This window comes from Phaseolus vulgaris, chromosome 8 (genome assembly GCF_051622355.1).
Source record: "Phaseolus vulgaris cultivar YP4 chromosome 8, ASM5162235v1, whole genome shotgun sequence".
NCBI classification, from domain to species: Eukaryota; Viridiplantae; Streptophyta; class Magnoliopsida; order Fabales; family Fabaceae; genus Phaseolus; species Phaseolus vulgaris.
Genome location: NC_143505.1, coordinates 747,808 through 770,160, shown reverse-complemented (window position 1 = coordinate 770,160; position 22,353 = coordinate 747,808). Strand labels below are relative to the sequence as shown.

Genomic DNA, 22,353 nt, shown 5'->3' with positions numbered 1-22,353 from the left:
TTTTATTGGAGATAATTATTCGGATTTTAGAAATCATATATAAAATGGTAAAAACTTGCTTAGATAAAAAAAAAGTCGAATCTTTGTTAGTGTGATATATTAGTTGATCATATTATATATATTATCATATCTCATAATAGGAAGAATGAGATACGATACCCATGCAAAAACTAATTCGAATAGATTTTTATTAAATAAACAACTATATATCTTCAACAAATCATAATAAACTGTTATATATTATCATGACATGTTATTTATTTTACAACTATATATATTATTAACATAATTTAATTCCTTAACTAAATTAACAAAAAAAATATAGAAGTATGAAATAAAATATATTTAAATGTGTGGCTACATTTCTCAATATAGTAATAAAAATTGTAATAAAATAATATTAGATAATATTATTAATGGGTAAATTAAGAAAAAAATGTTTGTTTAAAGCGTCTTTGATATTAACTTTTAAATAATATAAAAATTAAATTAGCTTTAAAGTATCAATAACTTATTAAGTAAAATTATTTTAAAAATATCAAAACAAAATATAATATATGTATATATATATATATATTTTTTTTTTTTTATTGGTTAGGTTTATATGACATCTGATGGTTAACTAATACGATAAAAAATATTATACCTAAATAGAATATTAACAATTAATCAGTGATCAAACATTAGGTAATATATTTTTAATTATGTTAAAATCCTAATATGATCCAACAATATAAAGTTTATGATAGTGATATAAATATGCATAGATTACAAGAATAAAGGACATCATCATTCAATACTAATAACACATAATATTTGAGTCGAAATGTCTTTTATATATATCATTCGAACTAAAAATTTAAAAAGATGAGAAATAAAATATACACACAAAAACTATTTAATGTAGAAGAAAGAAAAGACAGACCACTTGAGAAAAAACACAATCTTTGTCTTAGTTCCAACCTATTCGAAAAAAATGTTTATATATATTAAATTCTAATTTGTACTCTTAATTTTACATTATATCCAAACTAGTAAAACCCTAATGACCCAATTGGGATCTGTTGGTGGCACAGAAGAGCGCAACATGTAGAATCAAAACGGACAAAAAGTTGCAACAGATAAGCAGTGAGCCAGGTGCGTTTTCATAAATCGCTTTTTGCTTATTTTTCTTTTCTAAAGTTGCGATTTTACAAGAGTTTGAGCGAGTGTGGTCGAAGTGGTTAACTGGGTTGGAGAGTGTGAAATCCTAAATGATTCATCTGCAGTTTTTCCAACCTGAAACTGAATCCATCCGAGGAAAAAAAGAAGAAACGCAGAACCCATAATTTTGTCTTTCAAACTGTAATGCTTTGCAGAACACAACATGCCGCTGTTTTCTCTGTTCACGTCTTCAACGCCTCTTCACGATTTCTCCATTCCTCTTCTACCCAAACTAACCGTAATTTCCCAATCCCACGCAACAACTCACCCCCTTCTCATCATGTCTTTAACCCTTCTTCTCTGTTCTCCTACCTCGTATCTTGTGCCAACGACAGAGACATGGCTCGCGTATTGGCTCATCACAAGCGAGAATTAACCTCCAACCTCGTGCTTCGCGTTTTGAGGGGCTATAAGCAACTGGGTAGGGCCAAGACCTTGAAATTCTTCTCCTTGGCCGGGACCCACATGGGGTTTCACTTTGACGACTCTGTCGTCGAGTACATGGCTGATTTTTTGGGTAGGAGGAAGCTTTTTGACGACATGAAATGCTTGTTGACCACAGTGTCCTTTCACAAGGGTCGAGTGTCGTCTAAGGCATTGTCCATTTGCATCAGGTTTTTGGGTAGACAAGGAAGAATTAAGGAAGCACTGTCACTGTTTGAGGAAATGGAGACTGTGTTCAAATGTGAGCCTGATAACCTTGTGTGTAATAACATGCTTTATGTGCTTTGCAAGAGGGAATCATCTTTGGAGATGATTCAGCTTGCACTCTCAATCTTTCACAAGATTGAAGCTCCTGACACGTATTCCTGCAGTAACATGATTGTTGGTTTTTGTAAGTTTGGTAGAGTAGAGTCAGCCCTTGAGATTTTTAATCAAATGGACAAGATTGGAGTGCTCCCTACTCGTTCTGCTATTAACATGCTTATCGGGGAGCTGTGTTTGATGAGTGCAAAAGAAGGATCTGTAGAGAAGGTGAGAGTGAGGAACACTCGGAGACCATATACTATATTAGTTCCTAACATGGGAGGAAATAGTGATGTAATGCAGCCTGCAGTTCAAGTGTTTTGGGCAGTTTGTAAGGCTGGCTTGTTACCTAGTGCTTTTGTTGTGGTTAAGCTTATGTGTGAGCTTTGTCGCTTGGGTAATACAGAAGAAGCTGTTAGAGTTTTGAGGATTGTTGAGGAAAGGAAGCTGAGGTGTGTTCATGAGGGTTACTCTGTTGTTATAAAGGCATTGTGCGATTGTCACCGAGTGGAGGAAGCTAGTGATTTGTTTGGGAGGATGTTGACCTGTGGCTTAAAGCCAAAGTTGGTTGTTTATAATTCTGTTATACCTATGTTGTGTAAATTGGGGAAGTTAAAGGATGCTACCAGGGTCTTTGAAATCATGAACAAGAACCGATGCCTTCCTGATGGTTTAACCTACAGTGCTCTGATCCATGGTCATGGTGAGAGTAAGAACTGGAAAGTTGCTTATGACTTGTTGATTGAAATGTTGGGTTTGGGATTGCTTCCAAATTTGGACTCTTACAATTTAGTAGAGAGCCTTTTGAGAGAACATGATCGGTTGGATTTGTGTGTTAAATTGGAAAGAAAATTGGAGAACCAGAAGTTGCAGAAGTTGTGTAGAGTAGGTCAACTAGATGCTGCTTATGAGAAAGCAAAATCAATGCTTGAAAATGGTATTCCTTTATCAGCTTATGCTAGAGACATTTTTGAACAGGTGTTTCAGAAGTGTGGCAAGTTAAAAATAGCCCGTCAGTTACTGGAGAATACTGTAAGAGTTCAGGAGGCTGAGGAGATTGACAAAACATAAATGTTTAGAGTAACAAAAGTTAAATCCTTTGCTGTTGGAAGTTGGAACAATTTTGGGTTTTTTATAGTTGATACTTATATTTTACCATAATTTCCCCCCTCAACCTTAGTGTCAGTTTGTATTGTATCCTTTAAAAGTCTTGCATTGTCCCCTAAAATCTTCAAAGTTTATCACTGTAAATTGAATAAAAGAAAAGAAAGGTATTTGATTTTCATAAGCTTTGTAAAAACCAGTTTATCAAACAACTCCACCTCAAGTATAAGTGGCTCAATCCAGGTCCACAGTGTTGCATATCTCCATTCCTCCACATGGACATTTAAAAAGTGGTGAAAAGTATTCTTTAAATTTAGTGAATTTTAAGAATAACAGTATTTAATACAATTCAAATTTGTGATATTTTATGTAGAAAATAAGAATTTAAATTTCAAATTATTTTTTGTAAAACTAAACCAAATTTATTTAATTTTATAAACAAACTAGTCTAGTTAGTTCGAGAAGTATTAAAAAAATCACAAACTAAAAATATAATTATTTTGTAAAGTTCAGCTAAGCTAATCCTAAACATGTTAAAAATGTAATAGTACACTTTTCAAAGAAAAATTAATTTGCGATGCATAAAAACTTAAAACGATGAAAACAAAAATCAAGCAGAAGTTGCACATTTTATATAGAACAATCCTCAAGATCAAGGTGCATTGCTATTACTCAGAAGAGATTCATCATCATTCAACAAGCAAAAAAAGCAACATAATACTTTTAAAATTCTTTTAAATTCAAACTAAATAGCTCCATAAATGAGATATTTTGGTCCATTAACTTTAATTTATCCATGATCATAAACAAAAACAGGTGAATTGGAGCATATTGCATTGACCTAAAATCCTTTAGTGGGGAAGAAGAATGAGTGTTCGGTCCAAAAACTTGAGCTCAGTATTCTATGCAGATTCGTACCATCCGATTCAAGCTGGCAGCATCGACGGCACCGATGTTGTTCCTCACGACAATGCCGTTTATCGTGCTCAACTCTGTTCCTCCATTGGCCTCTGTCTGTCTTTCTTTTTCCTTCATTTTTTAATAAATTATTTCAATTTTGGTTCCCATCTGTTCTTAAAAATTGAATTTTGCAGATGACCCACATGGTGATCCTAAGGCCACGGGAGACCCTTATTGCACTCTCTTCGTTGCTCGTCTCTCTCGCCTCACCACACAAGATACTCTCCACAAAGTACAATTTTTTTCTTTTCTTTTCTATGGGGGTGCTAATAGGATATGTTCAAGTTATATTGCCTTCAATACGTGATAAATACAAATATCTAGAAAATTGTTTCCCATGTCTTAACTTTGTTAATGTAGACTTTTTTTTTCTGAAGAAGGGAGATAAGAAATAAAGTATACATGGTTAGGGTTCTATTCTAACCCTTACTAACCCCATAAACAATGGATCAACAATAATATGAATAGAACATATAGCTTTTAAGTTTGGAACTCAATTATGTTCCTTGAAGCTCATGAGATACTTCCCAGAAGGACATGGGTTGATTACAATTTTGTCAAAACAATAGAGCATATTGTCTTTTCTTCTTTTGCTGCCTCATTTTTAAAGCATAATTAACTTCTGGGGTAGCTTAATCCGAGTGCTTTTGGAATGTGTTCTCAACTTTCAGGTTATGAGTAAGTATGGCCAGGTGAAGAACTTGCGCTTGGTCAGGGACATTGGTATCATTCTTTGATCTACCTTACTTCTTAACCTTTCTTTGTGATTGTCAGTTTTTTTCCCCTCCCTGCTCTACGAAAACCTATTTTACATCTTCAAATTGTGTGGTTTTGAAAAACATCGGAGTGGTGCTTCTATTGAGCATGCAGGTCAATATGATTGAGTCTTTCTTTCTTGATTTTTTGCTTGTATAATGCTCTGCATCTGACTATGTTTTATTGTATTTTAGCCATTCTAAGAACTACGACTAGTCTCGCAGGAATCTGGATACTGTTCTTTTCAGATTGTTTTTCCACAACCATTTGTTTTCTATGTTATGCAAATAATATAGTTCTCATAGTACACGATTGAGAACAATGTTTTTCTTTTATGAAGTTGTTTTTGTTAGAATTATCAACAGATTTGGGTATGACTTGTCGGTCTGTTGATAATATGCCTCAACTACTGGAAAAGTATTCTTATTGAGTCTCTCTAAATGTTCATTTGCATATAGCATTTCCAGTTGGGCTATTTGTACCACATTTTGTATAGCCACATTTTTGTGTTGAATTACTGCCATTGATTTGGCAATGTTATGAGTTCATTCCCTTGAATGATATGTATGTAGTTATCTTTTAGCCATATTATTGTCAAGCTGTGGGATTTAAGTTTTTACATTGGATTTATTTATTTTTGGTTGCAGTGACAGGAGATTCTCGTGGTTATGCTTTTGTTGAATATGAAACTGAAAGGGAGATGCGACGAGCATATATGGTGTGGTAACATATTAAAACTGTTTAATTTTTAGCTTATGAAAGCAAAGTTTTATGACTAACAAAAAATTAGAACATACCATTCATGTTTTGAATTTTTTAACAAAAGTGTTATGATTTTACATCCCCGGCCAAGTAGCAGATTAAATCATCAGACTTGAAAAACTGCTTTTTATTAAACGTTACTGTTATGGAAAATTATTGAAATTTCTCATTTTGCAGGATGCTCATCATTTGATTGTTGATGATTGTGAAATCATAGTTGATTACAACAGACAGCAATTGATGCCTGGATGGATTCCTAGAAGGTTAGGTCAGTTAAAGTGACTCATTCTTGAAGTTGCATTTCTACCTAATGAGCCAAATCCATCTGATTACTTTTTCTGTTCTACAGGTGGTGGTCTTAGTGGTAAGAAGGAATCAGGGCAACTTCGTTTTGGGGGAAGAGAAAAACCATTTCGTGCGCCCTTGTAAGTTTCAGTTCTCTTGTTCTAAGTCATATCTGAAAACATTTTTCTGAATTGTTATAACCTAGTTTTGAAAGATTTCTGATAATCTGTGTTATCTGACTCTATTACTTGACCAGGAAATCAATCCCATATGAGGAGTTGAAGAAGCTTGGCATACCCCCTCCACCTGAAGGAAGATACATGTCACGCTTTCAGGTGGTGGTGTTTTACCATTTGGAAAAGATGTTTTTATTTATAATGATCTGATCTTTATATTTCAAGATATTAAAATGACAATTAAACTATGAGGCTCGAACACGCCTCGTGTAAATGGTGTGTCCGTATCGGACACAGGTATCGGACACCGATACTCGTAAGACATGTATCGATGAAGTGACCAATTCAAAAAATATTTGTTGGATTTTTGACAATTCTAACACAGTTCTAACACGATTTTAAAAGTTAAAAAGACATTAATTTTTTAAAATTTCAAACTTATTGTCTAAATTTTCATTACAATTATAAAAATAAGAGACAAATCCTTTTGAACCAGCCATGTAAAACAATTATAAAAATAAGAGACAAATCCTTTTGAACCAGCCATGTAAAACATCTGCTACAAAAAAAATTGAAACATACTTGTGTATATAAATCTTTATTGTTAATTTATATAATTCATAATTATATAATATATAGATTCGTGTCCCCGTGTCCTACATTGTAGATATTATATGTATGTTCGTGTCGTATCAGTATGAGTGTCTATGCTACATAGCAACTAAATGACTTTGTCCAGGATTGTTCATTGTGTCTCATAACTCATGCATGATATCTATTTGCTTGTTAATTTTTGTTTTGTTTTTGTCCATGTAAAGGTTCCATCGCCTCCTAGAAGAGAAAGGAGCCTTTCAGACAGGGAAGAAGACTCTCATAGACATAGAAGGGGATCCGAGGACAGATACAGGAAGGAAAATGCCCTCAGAAGTTCAGTGGACATCAAGGAAGAGCACTACAGAAGGAGTTCAAGACACCGAGATGATGATCACTCCCGTGGAAGGAGCTCATCAGAGAGGAGTGGTCGTTACCATGAGAGGAGTTCATCCGAGAAAGAACATCTTCACCGGAGATATACAGACAAAGACAACAGAAGTTCATCTGAGAAAGGACATAGACACAGAAGTTCTACTGACAAAGACAAACATTCTCGGAAGAGAAAAGAAAGAGATGAACGGTCTCAAACGCAGGGAAAATACAGTCGCCATTCCCCTCACGAGGACTAACTCTACTCTGCAGCTTATTATTAACCTTCTGCATGGCTTTGTGCTGTGTTTGTTATATGCATGGGAGAAATGGGAATGCAAAGTTTCAAGAAGATGCTGTAGTGCTGTAACATTATCCATTTTACTGTTATATAATGCTTAATACAATACTAAAGTTCTGTTAAAATTAACCAATAATGCTTTTCAGAATATTATTTTATTTGTTTTATTCTTATTAGCTAAACTAATATTGTTATTGGCTTTTAATTTTATTCATGTTTTAATTCAGCATAATAATTTAAATTTTTTTAAAGATGTCAATAAAAATATGATTTTTAGCAAATCAGAAAATGAAACATTTTGTGAAATATATTGATTCTACTTTCAGAAAAACAAATCTTCGAAATTTAATCAATTAATTTTTCTAAAATTGTGAAACGGATAACAATAAAAAAAAAATTTGGAAAAAGAATAAGAGTATAGTTTATTACTTACGTCAATCATAAACAGAGGAAAATAAGAATGCACATTTATATAAGTAATTGCTATTTTAACTTATTGATCAATTTTGTTATCTTTAAGTGTTATTCTTACAATTTTATTAGTGAAGAAAATATTTGAATGTTATTTACTAAAGCTTTATTTTTTTTAATCAATAGTATATTTTGATAAATACACAGTATTTTATACTTTCAATTTTATCTTTTATAGTATTTTTTCAAAATTTGTAAAACAAGAAACATGTAAAGTGTAGTTATTCTTAGTAATTCATAAAAACATATTTTGTTACATATTTTTTAAATTGGAAGTAGTACATGATACGGAAGTTCGTTGAATTAAGAAACAAATTTAAATTTGAAATGAACAGAAAATCTGAAATCCTGAACGGTTCACCTAAGAAACAAATTAAATAAAACAAAAATGGTTGACTTTGTTTACGCGTTGAACACATCAAATTAAACGCTCTTTCTTTCTTCTTTCTTGTATATAAAATTAAGTTTCAAAAATAAATAAAAAAATAAAAAATAAATAGAATGGTGTTTGTTTGATTTATACCTTCACTCCCTCTCTCTTCATTGCGATTCCCACCCCACCAAACCAACCAAACCAAACGCTTCCTTAATCCTAGGATTGATTCAACACAAAACCCATCACCACCTTCCTTCAAAGTTCAATCCTTTCACTTCGATTCTTCATTTTTCGTTTGAGCACATCAGCTATGCCCAACTGGGAGCTCAAGAACTGTTGTGACCATGACCAGAAGGTCTTCATTGCTTGTGTTGCTGCCTTCACCGTTGTAATCCTCGTGGTACACTACTGCTTCTCTTTCTCACCCTCTTTCTCTGCATTCAACACGCCCTCAAACAATCTTTGTTTGCTCCTTCTCACCTGGGAAAACATACCCTGTTAAGGAATTAGATTTAGAGGAAACAAATTGAGTTTGAAATTTAAATTCTAGAGAAATTGGAGGTAATGATCTCAGAGTTAGAGGCTTTAGATTGTGCAGTAAGTTTTTTTGTGATGTTTAATTATCACCACTCGCTCTCTCTCTTTATGATCTAGTTACTAATTTATAACTGCACATGTTTGTAGTTGTAGTAGGTAATTGTGTTATTGTAATGCAGCCTATATCTTGCTTTATTTGATTTCAATGAGTATATTATGCATTCAAATGATTACAATCCTACTACATAGTGGTAGCATAGGGATGTTGAGAGAAATACAATTGCATTCAATTATTGTTGAGTTGTGAATGGGGTTGTAAATTGGAGTACGCAAATGATGTTACCGTGTCAAAATTTTCTGCTTCAAGTTTTTCTTTTTGGATAGAGAATCACGTGGGTGGATAGAGATAAGATTAACGTTTATTTGCCATTTCCGCGTGACTTTTTCCCAAATTAGTTGTGACTTGAGACTGGATCAAAGTTTGGTAGCTCTTTTGGATGGGTTAATCGGTAAAAACAAACCATGGTTGCGTAAGCTGAACAACTTGGTGGACTTGGCATTAGACAAAAGACCTTTCAAAAGGAGGTCCTTAGTTTGTTCTAGTATGCTACATCATATTTAAATAGTTAGTGGTTAATCAGGGAAGTTTGCAGATATTTGTTTTGATTTAGTAACCATACATATTTATGCTACCCCACATTTCATGTAGATTTATTTAGGGTACAATGTCATGTATATATTTATTTTGGTCTCACTGGCTGTATAACTGATCTTCTTGTTACTTTGTTGTGGTGGTTATAGCTATGGAGGACCTTTCTACTTACACCTTTTAAGCTCATCACTGTGTTTCTGCATGAAGCGAGTCATGCCATTGCTTGCTGGCTCACTTGTGGCAAGGTAAAAACTGTAAATGTTGTAGCTTAATGCCCTTTGATGTTGAAGATCAATGTGTTAGATTAGAAGTTCCAGTTTGTATTCTATACCCTCAATAATATGAATCCAAGATCTTCAGGGGCGAATAGGGGCCCTTTTTTGTCTATATCACCAAATTTTTAGATTATGGCTGCTATCAACTTATTTTGAATGTAGAATAAGTTAGCTCCGAAAGTTCATCTTGTGTAATGGTCTACTTTGATTTGTTGCATTTCCAATCTGGAAGAGCTTTTATTTCACCAACTAAAACGGAGTTAGTAGGCTGATTTAAGATGGTAAATTTAGTTCAAATGAGCCGCTTATCGAAGACGAGCTAGTGTTTCAGTTTAATGTTCTTAGGTAGACAATATTTAACGTAAATTTGTTATAGCGCTCATTGTGATTTGTCTTTGTCTTTAAGGTTGTTATGTTAATGGCTAGAATAGGCATTGAAATGGCAACAAACTATAAGTTTGTCCGCTAATTGTTTATGTTATGTAAGAGTCAAACAGTTCTGGATTTAAAAGGCATAGGTCACAGCAGTAACTTATAATATTCTTAACTTACAAAATGATGTTCTGTTTGATTTGTGAAAGTTTTGAATTGACAATCAAGGGTAGAAGGGCATACATCTGATTTTCTTAAAGGCTAGGCCTTCTTGAATCATAGTGAATTAAAAAGAAGAAACCCACTTGTATTTTATGGCAAGATGCTAATGCTACAAGGCCTCTGAGATTGTTTTGCCTTCCTATACTTTGGGTAGCCATGGCTTGCAATCAACCAGGGAGCATTTTTTCAATCTTATTTTTTTTAATTATTTTTATGGATATCACAGTTACAGAAGCACAGAGAATTTCGCTATTGTGAATCATGGACTCAATGAATTTAGAGTATGTCTAGTAAGGCCACTAAGCTAGCTACTAGCTTATAAGCTAGTTTGACCAACACAAAAAGTGTTTGGTAAGATATATCAAAGTAGCTTATTTTAAGAACTTCTAACTTATAAGAAGCAAGCTACTTCAGTTAGCTTGTAGCTTATTTAATTTTCTTCTATTACTATCCTTTATATTTTAGTACATTTCATTATTATTCTTAATATATTTTAATACATTGTATTGGGTGTTTCAAATAAGAATGTTTGAGAGTGGTTCCAACATTTAAGATATTGAATATTAAATATTTATTGAGTTAATTTTAATTTTTACCGAGTTCAAATTAAAAAAGATTTATTATTACAATTTAAAGTAACTAATGTTTCATTAGTTAAAAAAACATATATAACTTTTACCAAAAATAGAAGCACTAAAAAGTTTAAGCCAAATTTAATTATTTTAAAAAAATATAAAATTATAATTACATAATTATATATTTTTGTTTAGAAAATATAAATTTTATTTATATAATAAAATTTATGTAGTTATGTCTTTTTATGCCATTTTACATTTAATAACTAGGTTATTTGCTAATCTACCAAATATTTTTAATCCAATAAGCTAATTTATCAGCTCGAAACTTATAAGCTATGAGTTTATCAGCTAGCAGCTAGCTTATCAATTAGAAACTAGTTATTTTAGCTGCTAGTTAGCTTATAAACTAATTTTGCCAAAAACACGCGTAAGGTTTTTAAGAAATTGTCACTTTTGTTGATTTGTAATTCATTCATATACAGTGATTTTTTTTGAATTTCTGATGCAGTGATGCTGCATGTTTCAGTGAAATGAAGTATATATCTTGTTGTTACTAATATATTCAATGTGGGTTATTAGCATTATGGTGGTCTTATTGTATTGAGTCTGAGTCATTTCAAAAGTTTGACTCTGCTGTCAGGTTCTTTATATTTGTATCATCTGATGTATACTGAATCATTGTTAGTCTGATCTCAATAGGTGGAGGGAATTCAGGTTCACGCCAATGAGGGTGGGGTAACTCAGACACGTGGTGGCATATACTGGGTTATCTTGCCCGCTGGATGTAATGCACTTTTCTCCCCTAATTTTCAGTTAACACATCAATTTTTACATTCATCCCACATGATATTTCTTATTATATGATGTATAAAAAGTTAATGCAATGAGGTATATATTTTTAAGTTAATTTAGAATCAGGGTCTTGTGGATAACAATCTTATAAACTAACATCACCACATGTGCTATGGGTTTGATGTCAAATTGTGACACAGCAAATCATGAGATTCATAAATATGTGGATATTCTATATTTTGAATAGATAGACTTCTTAACCTTTTTATGCATATGTTTTGAAATTGATAAGAGCCCTTCTCAGTTGCATTTACCATTATTCTGATTGATTTTTCTTCTAGATCTTGGTTCATCATTTTGGGGAATGGTTTTGATACTTGCTTCCACAAATCTTCTCACCGCAAAAATTGCTGCTGGTTGCTTTATTGCTGCTCTGATTATTGTGCTTTTTCTTGCAAAAAATGTAAGATTGATTATAGATGCAGATGTTTTGTACCAAATATATCAAAGCTATTTTTGTCCTGACTTCTCTCCCTTTTCCTGTCTTGCTACACACTTTTATCAAAAAGTGGACACTTCGAGGACTCTGTATTGGTGAGTGGTTTTCTGATCTTCATCTTCTCACATAGAATGGGAAAAAATGGAAAGATGACATTGACATTATTTTACTTGATCAATTAATATCAGGATTTATTGTTTTTATTGCTGTTATTTGGGTTCTGCAAGAGAAAACAACAGTCCATGTCCTTCGCTATGTCATTCTCTTTATTGGTATGATCCTCTTCATCCATTTTCCATAAATTATTTGAATCATATAGACAACTAATTATGATTTACTTTTCAGGTGTGATGAACAGTTTGTTTTCAGTTTATGGTATACTTTCAAGCACTTTTTGTATGGTTTATTTTACTTTGGATAATAAAATTTCTGCTAGCACTTATATCACATGATCAAAATTTGTGTGATGTAGATATTTACGATGATTTAATATCTCGAAGAGTCCACTCTAGTGATGCTGAAAAGTTTGCCGAAGTTTGTCCATGCCCTTGTAATGGTTTTGGCTGGGGAGTTATTTGGTGAGTTTGCTATTCCAAAGCATGCTTGAATGCAAGATAATTCATTTATTTTGGACCAATATTTGTTGGTTTTATTAGGATTGAAATTTGGAGTTTTTTTTTTGTCATAACTAGAACTCTAGTAAATAGTAGTTCTTTGCTTATAATGATTAAGATGGTCATATAATAGCAGTGTAGCAATAGGGGAAAGTACATGAATTTGCAGCTGAATGACAATCATAATATATGCTTTATCACTGGGGAATAAACTGAACTTATTTCATATATTTGTATTAGTTACTAGGCATTAATGTTCCTTTCTGCATTCCACTTTCAGGGGGATGATATCATTTGCATTTCTTTGCGGATCTTTGTACCTTGGCTTGGTCATATTATCATGAGGTAAATATAGAGGAGTTTAATTTAGTACATTTTTATATGAAATTGAACATGAAAAATTAATCTGATCCAGTGTCAGCTGAGAAAACATTCTTTCACCACTAACGATTGAGGGACTTGTATAATTTCATTCATATGTCAACAATCTATTCAAACTTAGTAGGTGTTAAGATTTTAAAAGCTTTCAAGAAGTTTTCTGAACTGAAACATACGGATACACATACACTGACACAAGACAGCTACATGTTTTATGAAAATAATATATTTATGCATGTCTCTTATGCTTTTTGTTTACAGGTTGAGAAAGCTGTATCCAAGAGGTTTGTTAGTGCAGTGAGCTTGACCAATTTCTGTTAATGCTTTGTATTCTGATTATTTGTTTTTTTCTTCTTATGGGAGTTTACTCTATGTTACTCCCATGCCTTCATTCTTTGCAGCCTATTTGGGGTGCTTGATAATACATGATTGCTTTTGTATAGGAAGTTAGAAACTAATACAGGTGAGTACTTCAATAGATATAAGTGCCTTGGACATTTGCAGCTATTTTTCATCCCCTTTTTTTTCTCTAAATTTGTTTTCTCTGTTTAAAACATACAACTGGGTTGGTTTGAGTTGGTTTAGGGATATAAAATATTTGGCCTCAGAATTAATGTACCTTAATGAGGGAACATAGTTGTCCTTTCTTGTGAATCACAAACGAATATCTCTCTCGATCATGAGAACACTCTCTCTATGGATTCACCAACAATAGTCATGGAGGGACTTTACACACATACCAAGAGACGTATATGGAAAATATATCACTCAAGTGTTCTGGATAAACGATCTCTTGCAGAAAAGACCTTTTCCAGAACAATTGTTGTCAAAGCAAAAAAGATGAAATGAGTGATACATGTTTAAGAAAGAAGAATTTAATTACTCAGTTTGGACAATAAGTGTGCTTTTGCTTAAAAAATGTTTGAGATAGGTTTTTTGCTGAGCCATTATTCAGTTCCTTTCAACTTCATTTAATTGCTCAAGTAGAAGATCTTCTAAGAAAACGGTAATTTTGTTGCAAGTGAAGAGTGTTGCATATAGATCATATTTGTAGAAGTAAGTTTCAAATTCCTTCAAAAACTTCCAGCATTCAAGTAACTTAGCTTACTGAATACTGGAAGCCTTTGAGGGAACACGAAGAGTTCTTCTGTTAACCTCAGTTTCGATATTAGAGAAAGACATCAAGGTTGGTATTTATAGACAACAATGGTTGGCCCTTGGTCTCAGAAAGAGGTTAATTAACTCGAATACATTCCAAAGTCATGTCAAACTTTCTTCATTATTCTGTTCTCCATGTTTCGGCTTTGCTTTTATTTTCCATATATCTTTGTGATACGACAACTAAGTTTATCGTTTATGTCACTATTATAGTTTATTAAGATTGTATTTCGTATAATTCAAGTGCTAAAACCAAACACCAAGAAAAAAATATACATGATAGGTTCATAAATTGAAAGAACTGAGAAAAAGTATCAGCTTGGAGGAATATAATATGTGCAGTTAGCTTGTGACAGATAACTTATTCTGCATGTAAAGAGTCACAACCAAAGCAGTATCTTATCTGTTTCTGGATACTGTTACTGCATATATATCAGAATGTCAACGCACTTTGATGATTGAAATTCATGGCCACAATTACAGCATGATTAGATAGACATGAAATATCTGCATAATCTATGTCAACTCAATACAGAATCTTAGTAGTTTTTGCCTGATGCATTTTAAGACATTTCTATGGAGAAAAATACACAATTTGGGTGAGAAAGATATTCAAAGTGTGTTATATGCATGCAGAGATTTTCTTTTCATTTGTCAAAAGCAAAGAAAACCACTAACAGCCATGGTTGTTTAGGAACAAATTCTAGCCATTTGTGATCAATAAAGTAACCTTATCTAAAATACGGTGAATCAAAATCATTTTGTGAGGGAATGAAAGTAGCATCTGATTATAAATAGGTGTTTCTTGTTTGTTTTATCATGAATTGCCTGTGTGAAGGATTTGAAAGGAGAAAGCATTCAGTAACCCTCAAAGGCTTCCGCTACTTCACGTTAATTACCTTCAAAATCAATCATTGATTAGGAATAATTAAGGAGAAGCGGAAGTTGTTTGGGGGTTCACTGAAAGCTTTAAACCTGTGAAAGCTTTAAACCTGTCTTCTCAAGCTTTCTTTATACTGAATTCAGTGAGTTTTTTTTTTTTTTTAATAAAAATTTTTATGTTAGGCATTACTATACAACTTAAGATCTCACTTAGGCTTTGTTTGGATTAGAAGGTATGGGGGAGTGGAAAGTTGAGAGCGTGGGGGAGTGGAATTGTGAAGAAAGTTGAGGTTGTTTGGATTGGGATGTTAGAATGGATATGTGAAGAAAATTTATTAAAATATGTGAGTGATGTGATAATTGTAAGGATATTTTGAATTATTTTGAATTGTGTAAATTGTAAGATTACAAATTTACTCTTATGTAAATTAATGTATTTAGTTAATTTTAATATTATTTATGATTCTTTAAATTATATATATATTTACAAATTTACTCTTATCTTTAAAATATTTAAATAATAAAATATGAAATATTTTATAAAATTTAATTTAACTAAATTTTTATACTCTATTTATTAATATATAGGCATTTTTATTTTATTAGAAATATATTTAATATTTTTATTTTTATTATAAATGATTAATTTTTTTGGGTGTGTACCGTTTATTTGAAATAAAATTAAAATAACTGAAATGATATTAATTAATATTTATTATTATTATTTTAAAAATTTATTAAATATTATTGTTATTTTAATATTTATATTATTAATATAGTTAATTTTTTTATTAATATATAAACTTTTTTACAATTTTAGTTATTTTTTTTATGATTTATTATATGTGCATGGAATAGTTAAAAAAATAGATACAAAATTAGATGTGATTAATTCATAGCAGATTTTATAAAACTATGGGACACATACGTAATTGCAGACATCCTTGGTTTTCTCTCTTCTCTCACTTATTTCTCTGCACTTGAGAGAAGAAGCTTGAACCTTCCATCCACCCACTCCTCCGCTATCTCATCCTTCTTCCTCCTTCATCCCCAGATCCAAACAGGTGCACCTTCATTTCCGTCCACAGGAACAGTACACCCCTGATCGAAACAGATTGACACCTTAAGTACAGTGAGTTCAACACTTAAGTGGCTCAATATTTGAGCTTATTCATTATCAAAATTAATGTGAGTATTTAGCAACAAACTACAAATTATCATTGCAATGAACACAGAAAAATCAAGTGCTTGGTCATACCTGCTGAGAAATTCTACTGATAAAATCAAGCTTTTATTAATCATTTTGATAGTTAAATTACAATTTTTTACCATTACATGCATTATTCTTAGGAGAAAAAAATAGTTATGATTATTTAAGATGGTAGCATACATTAGTTCATTATTTTATTTTGTTTTATAAAATAGGTTAAATATATATTCTTTTATTAAATTTTATTTTACTAAAGGTCATATTTAAATCATTCAAAAAAATTATTTCAAGTCTAAAAATCCAATCTATTTAAGTAAACATGAATAATGTTTTTTTAATATCATGAATATATTACATTTATTATAATATATTAAAATCATATACTGATTTATTCTTCTTAATTATTATGCACATCTTATTGAGACAAAAGATGATTTATAATTTTAATAGTCTTGATAAAAAAATAATTAAAATTTAAGGAGATAAAGTGCTTTCTTTTATATAAAAGACTAATTGAATCCTCTCACCATCATGATAGGATAAATAATATTTGTATGAGTTATTGGATTATAGTAAATACTTATACAAAGTTGGTTTCTAAATCCTTGTGATATATCATTTTAATCTTAATAAAAATTTATTTATTCATTTCCTATGATAAAAATATTATAATACTTACAGAGATTATTGTTAAGTCTTATTAACATAAATATAAATAAGTAACTGATATTATTATTTCTAAGGTAGAGTAATAAGGGAGCAAAACTGTCAAAAACATCGTATCCTCGCGTCCAGAGGTGTAACGAGAAAAAAAACTCAGGTATATAAGGAACACTTAACAGATTTTTGAGGTACGCTTATCAGAACGCATTTCCTACACTGAGATTCACTACGCACGGTTCCTTGAGTTGATATATTTTCTCTGAGTTTTTTGGTGATTTTCTCTGAGTTTTTTGGGCGTCAGAGCGCGATCGGCCGCAGTAGCGCCACTTTGTTTTCTTCAGTTCTTGTGAGGAATTAAGACGTGAAGAGCAAAGGCTAACGTGGTGCGAAGCTGATCCAGAGAAAAGATCTTTGACGTGACAAGACTTTTGCACTCAAGTCAAGCGGCAGGATCATCAAGTCAACAGAAAAAATAAAGACTTTGAGCAATTATTATTATTTTTTTTTAAAATACTGTCATATTATGTAATAGTAAAAGGCTCCATTCCTAAATCATGTCTCGTCAGTTCTAGAGTTTACATTGTATTTTTAAAAAAAAAAATTATATATGAAACATGAAAATTGTCATAAATTTAATAAATATATTTTGAATTGAACATCTATACCTATACTATCCGTATTGGTGTTATCTTTTAATATTTTGTTAATAGTTTTTTTTATATATCTGAGTATTATTGTGAAAATATAACGTAAATAAGTCAAATTAACATTTATTTTTTTCACAAACCAAACTCTTATGCGTTTAAAATGCTCTTCATATATTGTAGAAGAATATATGTGCAAATTTTATAAATACAGTATTAGAATGATAAAAAGTTAAAAATTAAGTATAAATAATAAATTTTGTATATTATTGAAAATCATTGTATATTTTTCAAAAAACATGTTTTTTAAAATGTATAGAACCAATAGAAAACAAAATAGAGTTTTCTTTAACAACTGAAGAGTATTTTTTTGTCACCTACAATTTAAACATAAAAACAACATTTTCAACTACTTTTTTTTCTCATGCATTTCACCATTTTCAACTTACTTTTTTTGTCATGCATTTCACCATTTTATTTTCACAACAATATTATATTTGATTCTAGAATTTCTTTTATATATTTGATTTCTTTTTATTCTTTTGATACTATTTGTTTCTATTTATTACAATATATTAACTCATATTGATAGAAAAAAACTATATATTAACTCATCCGATTTAGAAATGCAAACACCTATTGCATGGTGATCCTTTCTTTAGTCTCTAATCAATTGTCTGACTTCAATATAGTGAAAGAATTAAGGATTATAAATCATGAATTACTAATTAAAGCTAATAAACTATTTATAATTGAGTTTGAAAATTCCCTAGTTATGCAAACAACTCAGACATCTATCTTTTATAATATATATATATATATATATATATATATATATATAAATTTTTAAGTCTTGGACTATCTTTGAGATCTTATGAGAGTATATTATAAAATTAAAACATATACTAACCTATATAGGACAGACACTACATATATAACACAAACACGGACACGAACATAAAGATACGTAAAATCTCTAAAATGTAGGACACATGGACACAGATCTATATATTATATAATTATGAATTATATAAATTGACAATAAAGATTTATGTGCACAAGTATGTTTTAGATTATTTTTTGGAGCAGAAAGATATTTTTCATGACAGATTCACAATTATTTGTTTCTTATTTTTATAATCATAATAACAATTTATACAATAAAGTTTGAATTTTTAAAAAATTAATGTATTTTTTCTTTTTAAAATTGTATTAGAACCGTACTACAATTGTCATAAATCGAACAAATACTTTTTTAATTGGACACTTCACGGATACATGTTCTACAGGTGTCATACGAGTGTCGGTGTCTGACGCCATTTAAGAGGAATGTCCGAGCTTCATAAATACTAACTCATAGATTTTAATGTTGTAAATTTTAATAGATTAATCATTTATATTAAATCGTTTTTATTTTTATGGAATTTATTTATTTTTTATACTTGAATGACTAAACAAGATATTATTATATGTAATATTCTTTCGTATATGACTAGGAAATTTAAAATTAAAATAATACTTGTTAATCATATCTTGGAATTTAATTTTTCATTTTAAATGTAATTAAAATAAATTTAACAATATTTTGAAAAATAATAATAATCTTGTTAATTTTTTATACTTCAGTATAAAAATCATTAGATGAATAATAACATTTTATTTCAATTATTTAAATAACCATTTTAATTTAATATCATATATTATATTATTAATTTAAAAACATTGCAGAAAATATATTATAAAACCATAATTATTAATATTTTAGTGAAATACAATAAGAATTTACGTCAAAATTATATCAGTTATCGAGTTTTAAACTCACCTTAAAACACTTATTTAAAACTTAGATAAAATATTTGAGTATTACTTCTACACGTGAATGCCATATTTAAAAGTATGGAGAAATAATTTGAGAAATTGAAACTACAAAACGAAAATTAGTAATATATAGCAATAAAATAAGATTTAAGCCTGATATTTATATAAAAAAAAGAATAAAAAGTATCCAAAATGAATAACACTTTCTACGTAATTATAGTTTAACATGTAAGATCACAAGTACTAATAATGGATATTATTTGATTAAACTTTAATATTATTTTGGAAATACAAGTGAGAGAACCTTTCATATTATAGTATGGTACAATTTTTTTTCCCTTTCAATCAGCACACATATTTTTCTTGTCAGCTGAAAGCACCCATTCTCTACTTAGCATCTTGCAACTTCTCTACTAAATAGTAGAAATGGTCCAAAGAATTAGTCATTCATTTTTTTTTCTTAGAAATGAATAAGTAAAATAAAATAATTTAGTGATTTTCCAACTTTTATACAAGATGTTCAAGCTTCACCTACATTAATAAGTCAAGAACAAAGAAACTATTACAATACAATATCTTTCAAGCTCCAATCTTAACAACGTCCGTAATCTTACGCAAAGGAACAGAAACTACAAGTTCCAAAAAACATATACGACCAATTCAACATAACCACAAACACACCTAATAAAAAAACATATAAATTCCTTACACCCAAATAAAACTAAAGAAAAACCAAAACAATAGAATGTTAATAACAAAACTTTTTTCCTTCATTAACTTTAGATCATCTCCAAAACCTGTAATAAATAGTTAATCGCTTATTGGCCTAAGACTAAGATTAGTAGTCATTTAATAATCATTTGTTTATCAACTGTACTATCGGATTGGCGAAAAGCTCTTAGTTTCTCGGAACTTATAAAAGACCTAAAAAGTCATTAATAGTATTATATCAAATTATTTGTAAAGTATGATTAAAGTGTAATTGGATCCTTTCTGAATTCTATGTGTGAATTCATAACGCTAAAGATACAACAAGAGAGACATTCAAGATACAAAGATAATAATCAATTAAACTTAAAATTTATAGATTGTATTCAGATTGACTTAACATTCAAAATATTTTTACAGATAATACTGATAAGAACTAAAGAACGCAAGGACTCTGAAATAAAGAGAAGTCGAGAAAGCCTAGAGAACGAGGGAGGAGGAGAAGAAGCACTCGTGGAGAGTAATCCAGCCTTGTATTATGATGTTATACCCTATCAAAAAAAATTCTGATGTTATATATGCTCAAATTAAGATCACAGTGTGTCAGCCATCAGAGTTATTTTTGTGACTCTTAAGAACTCGAATATTATATATATATATATATATATATATATATATATTATGCCCCAAAATATATGTTAAAAAGTTCAGAGTTTGACACTGATATGAGGACTGAGAGTGTAAACAAGCCAAGTAGCCCTCAGGAAGAAAAAGCAGGAAAAGAAAGTGAGTAGGATGCCTCAAATAGAAATTTTCACATTACTCTCTATAGTCTAATAGATCATAGAATGAAAAATCTTACCCAAAAAGAAAGAAGGAAAATAGAAAGAAAACCTGCTATATTTTGAAGTACATGCATGCAACTAGAGGGCAACACATATGGATTGTGTTTGATGATTCAGAGAGAACCAAATGCTTGATTATGATGATTTGAATTTGAATTTGCATTATAGCAGGTGCAACAGTGATAAAGGCTTCAGCAGGCCTCAAAAGTCCACTCCTCCATACTCCATATTTGATGACTGAAATATAGAGTAGTGGAAGCCTTTGAGGGTGCTAAAGACTTTCTCCTCTCAAAACATCTCATCTTCAACACTCAATTGCTACCTAATGAACCACAATAACCCATATATATAGCTATAGATGATGAACAGTGAACAGCACAATCTTCTCAAATGGACAATGGTTTCAGAATAAGACTTAATATTCTCTTTGTAACTTTTTTTATTACTGCTATATTGAATTCTAACTTCAAGTCTGTGTTAAAGGGGTTTCTTTAAAAGGGTAAGACTATTTTAATGTTTATTTTCTTATAAATGTTAATTCTCAGTGCAGGCTTGCAATATACTGTTTTAGATAAGATTATTTTTTTTACTGATGGAAAAGAATAAGAATTTTATGCATAATAGTCTAAAAGGAATTTTTATAACTGTGTTGGTGCTGGTTTTCAAAACAAGTTGTTTTATTTTATACTTCAATTATGAAAGCTTGAAAAAAAAGTAAAGGTGGTTAAGTAATAGAAATATGCCTCACTTTTATTAGAATGAAATATTATTAACACCAAAATGAACCTGCTGATCCATTTTCCAATATTCATCTATCTCATACGTGAACACTACAAGAAAATCATGAAATAAAAATCAATTTTTAGAGACAAAAAATAATTAGTTGATATAGTGATATTAGAGACCATTTTAGAGACTACAAATATTTTTGTTTCTAAATTAGTTTCTATTATTGTTAAATGGTTTCTAAATTGGTATCTAATTAGCTACCAAGATTTTTGCTACCAAATTTAGAATCTAAATATTTGGTAGTTAAATCAATTTACAAACTATTTAACAATAATAAAACTATAGAAATCAATTTTTTTTGTTTAGTTTCTAAAATTATATCTAATTTGGTCACTATATCAATTAATTATTTTTTGTCTCTAAAATTGATTTCTATTTCATGTTTTTCTTCTAGTGGAATTAGATTTAATTTTAATCATTAAAAGATTATTCTATTTTTATATTTTTATGATGATTGAAATAAAAATATTCAAAGATAACTCTATTGTTGTATATTAAAAAGATTATGAACCCAAATGTCATGCACTATTATCGTTTTGTTAAAAACCATTATTAAGAGAAACAAAGAAAAAAAATATAAGACTCTTTTTGTGAAGAAAAGACGTGTATAGCT

The 22,353-nt window shown here is 30.3% G+C and overlaps 3 protein-coding genes and 1 long non-coding RNA gene across 5 annotated transcripts; 3 read left to right on the top strand and 1 right to left on the bottom strand.

The window, feature by feature from the left end:
* Window positions 1-1,000: 1,000 nt before the first annotated feature.
* LOC137824442 (RNA-binding (RRM/RBD/RNP motifs) family protein) lies at window positions 1,001-7,382 on the top strand. Of its 2 annotated transcripts, XM_068630090.2 has the most exons (9): window positions 1,001-1,137; window positions 3,871-4,066; window positions 4,149-4,246; window positions 4,686-4,737; window positions 5,418-5,488; window positions 5,710-5,800; window positions 5,882-5,957; window positions 6,074-6,152; window positions 6,812-7,382. In XM_068630090.2, the coding sequence occupies exons 2-9, from the start codon at window positions 3,922-3,924 to the stop codon at window positions 7,214-7,216; spliced, it is 1,017 nt and encodes a 338-aa protein (XP_068486191.2). In that variant the 5' UTR covers window positions 1,001-1,137; window positions 3,871-3,921; the 3' UTR covers window positions 7,217-7,382. The 2 variants fall into 2 exon arrangements, with proteins under 2 accessions (XP_068486191.2, XP_090149991.1); XM_090293865.1 differs by lacking the exons at window positions 1,001-1,137; window positions 4,686-4,737 and having other exon boundaries at window positions 3,965-4,066.
* Window positions 1,064-3,234, top strand: LOC137824441 (small ribosomal subunit protein mL104 (rPPR9)). Its single transcript, XM_068630089.2, has 2 exons — window positions 1,064-1,137; window positions 1,269-3,234. Exon 2 carries the CDS (start codon window positions 1,348-1,350, stop codon window positions 3,019-3,021), a length of 1,674 nt encoding a protein of 557 aa, XP_068486190.1. The 5' UTR covers window positions 1,064-1,137; window positions 1,269-1,347; the 3' UTR covers window positions 3,022-3,234.
* Window positions 7,383-8,210: 828 nt separating the features above from the next.
* Window positions 8,211-13,530, top strand: LOC137826045 (peptidase M50B-like protein). The gene is made up of 10 exons (XM_068631888.2): window positions 8,211-8,504; window positions 9,443-9,538; window positions 11,440-11,524; window positions 11,874-11,995; window positions 12,102-12,126; window positions 12,220-12,303; window positions 12,377-12,406; window positions 12,504-12,609; window positions 12,926-12,990; window positions 13,285-13,530. The coding sequence occupies exons 1-9, from the start codon at window positions 8,415-8,417 to the stop codon at window positions 12,987-12,989; spliced, it is 702 nt and encodes a 233-aa protein (XP_068487989.1). The 5' UTR covers window positions 8,211-8,414; the 3' UTR covers window position 12,990; window positions 13,285-13,530.
* A 6,926-nt stretch (window positions 13,531-20,456) lies between these two features.
* Window positions 20,457-21,271, bottom strand: LOC137825790 (uncharacterized). Its single transcript, XR_011083350.2, has 2 exons — window positions 21,001-21,271; window positions 20,457-20,657 (listed from the first exon to the last, which is right to left on the bottom strand). It is a non-coding gene; the product is annotated as an uncharacterized LOC137825790 (long non-coding RNA).
* Between the last annotated feature and the right edge of the window lie 1,082 nt (window positions 21,272-22,353).

Bases quoted from the DNA above. Each gene is read 5' to 3' on its own strand.
- LOC137824441 (XM_068630089.2), top strand. From the start codon at position 1,348: ATGCTTTGCAGAACACAACATGCCGCTGTTTTCTCTGTTCACGTCTTC.
- LOC137824442 (XM_068630090.2), top strand. From the start codon at position 3,922: ATGAGTGTTCGGTCCAAAAACTTGAGCTCAGTATTCTATGCAGATTCG. The intron at 5,958-6,073 runs GTAAGTTTCAGT...TTACTTGACCAG, and splicing joins AAACCATTTCGTGCGCCCTT to GAAATCAATCCCATATGAGG. The intron at 6,153-6,811 runs GTGGTGGTGTTT...GTCCATGTAAAG, and splicing joins GATACATGTCACGCTTTCAG to GTTCCATCGCCTCCTAGAAG.
- LOC137826045 (XM_068631888.2), top strand. From the start codon at position 8,415: ATGCCCAACTGGGAGCTCAAGAACTGTTGTGACCATGACCAGAAGGTC. The intron at 11,525-11,873 runs GTAATGCACTTT...TTTTTCTTCTAG, and splicing joins GGTTATCTTGCCCGCTGGAT to ATCTTGGTTCATCATTTTGG. The intron at 12,304-12,376 runs GTATGATCCTCT...TTTACTTTTCAG, and splicing joins CTATGTCATTCTCTTTATTG to GTGTGATGAACAGTTTGTTT.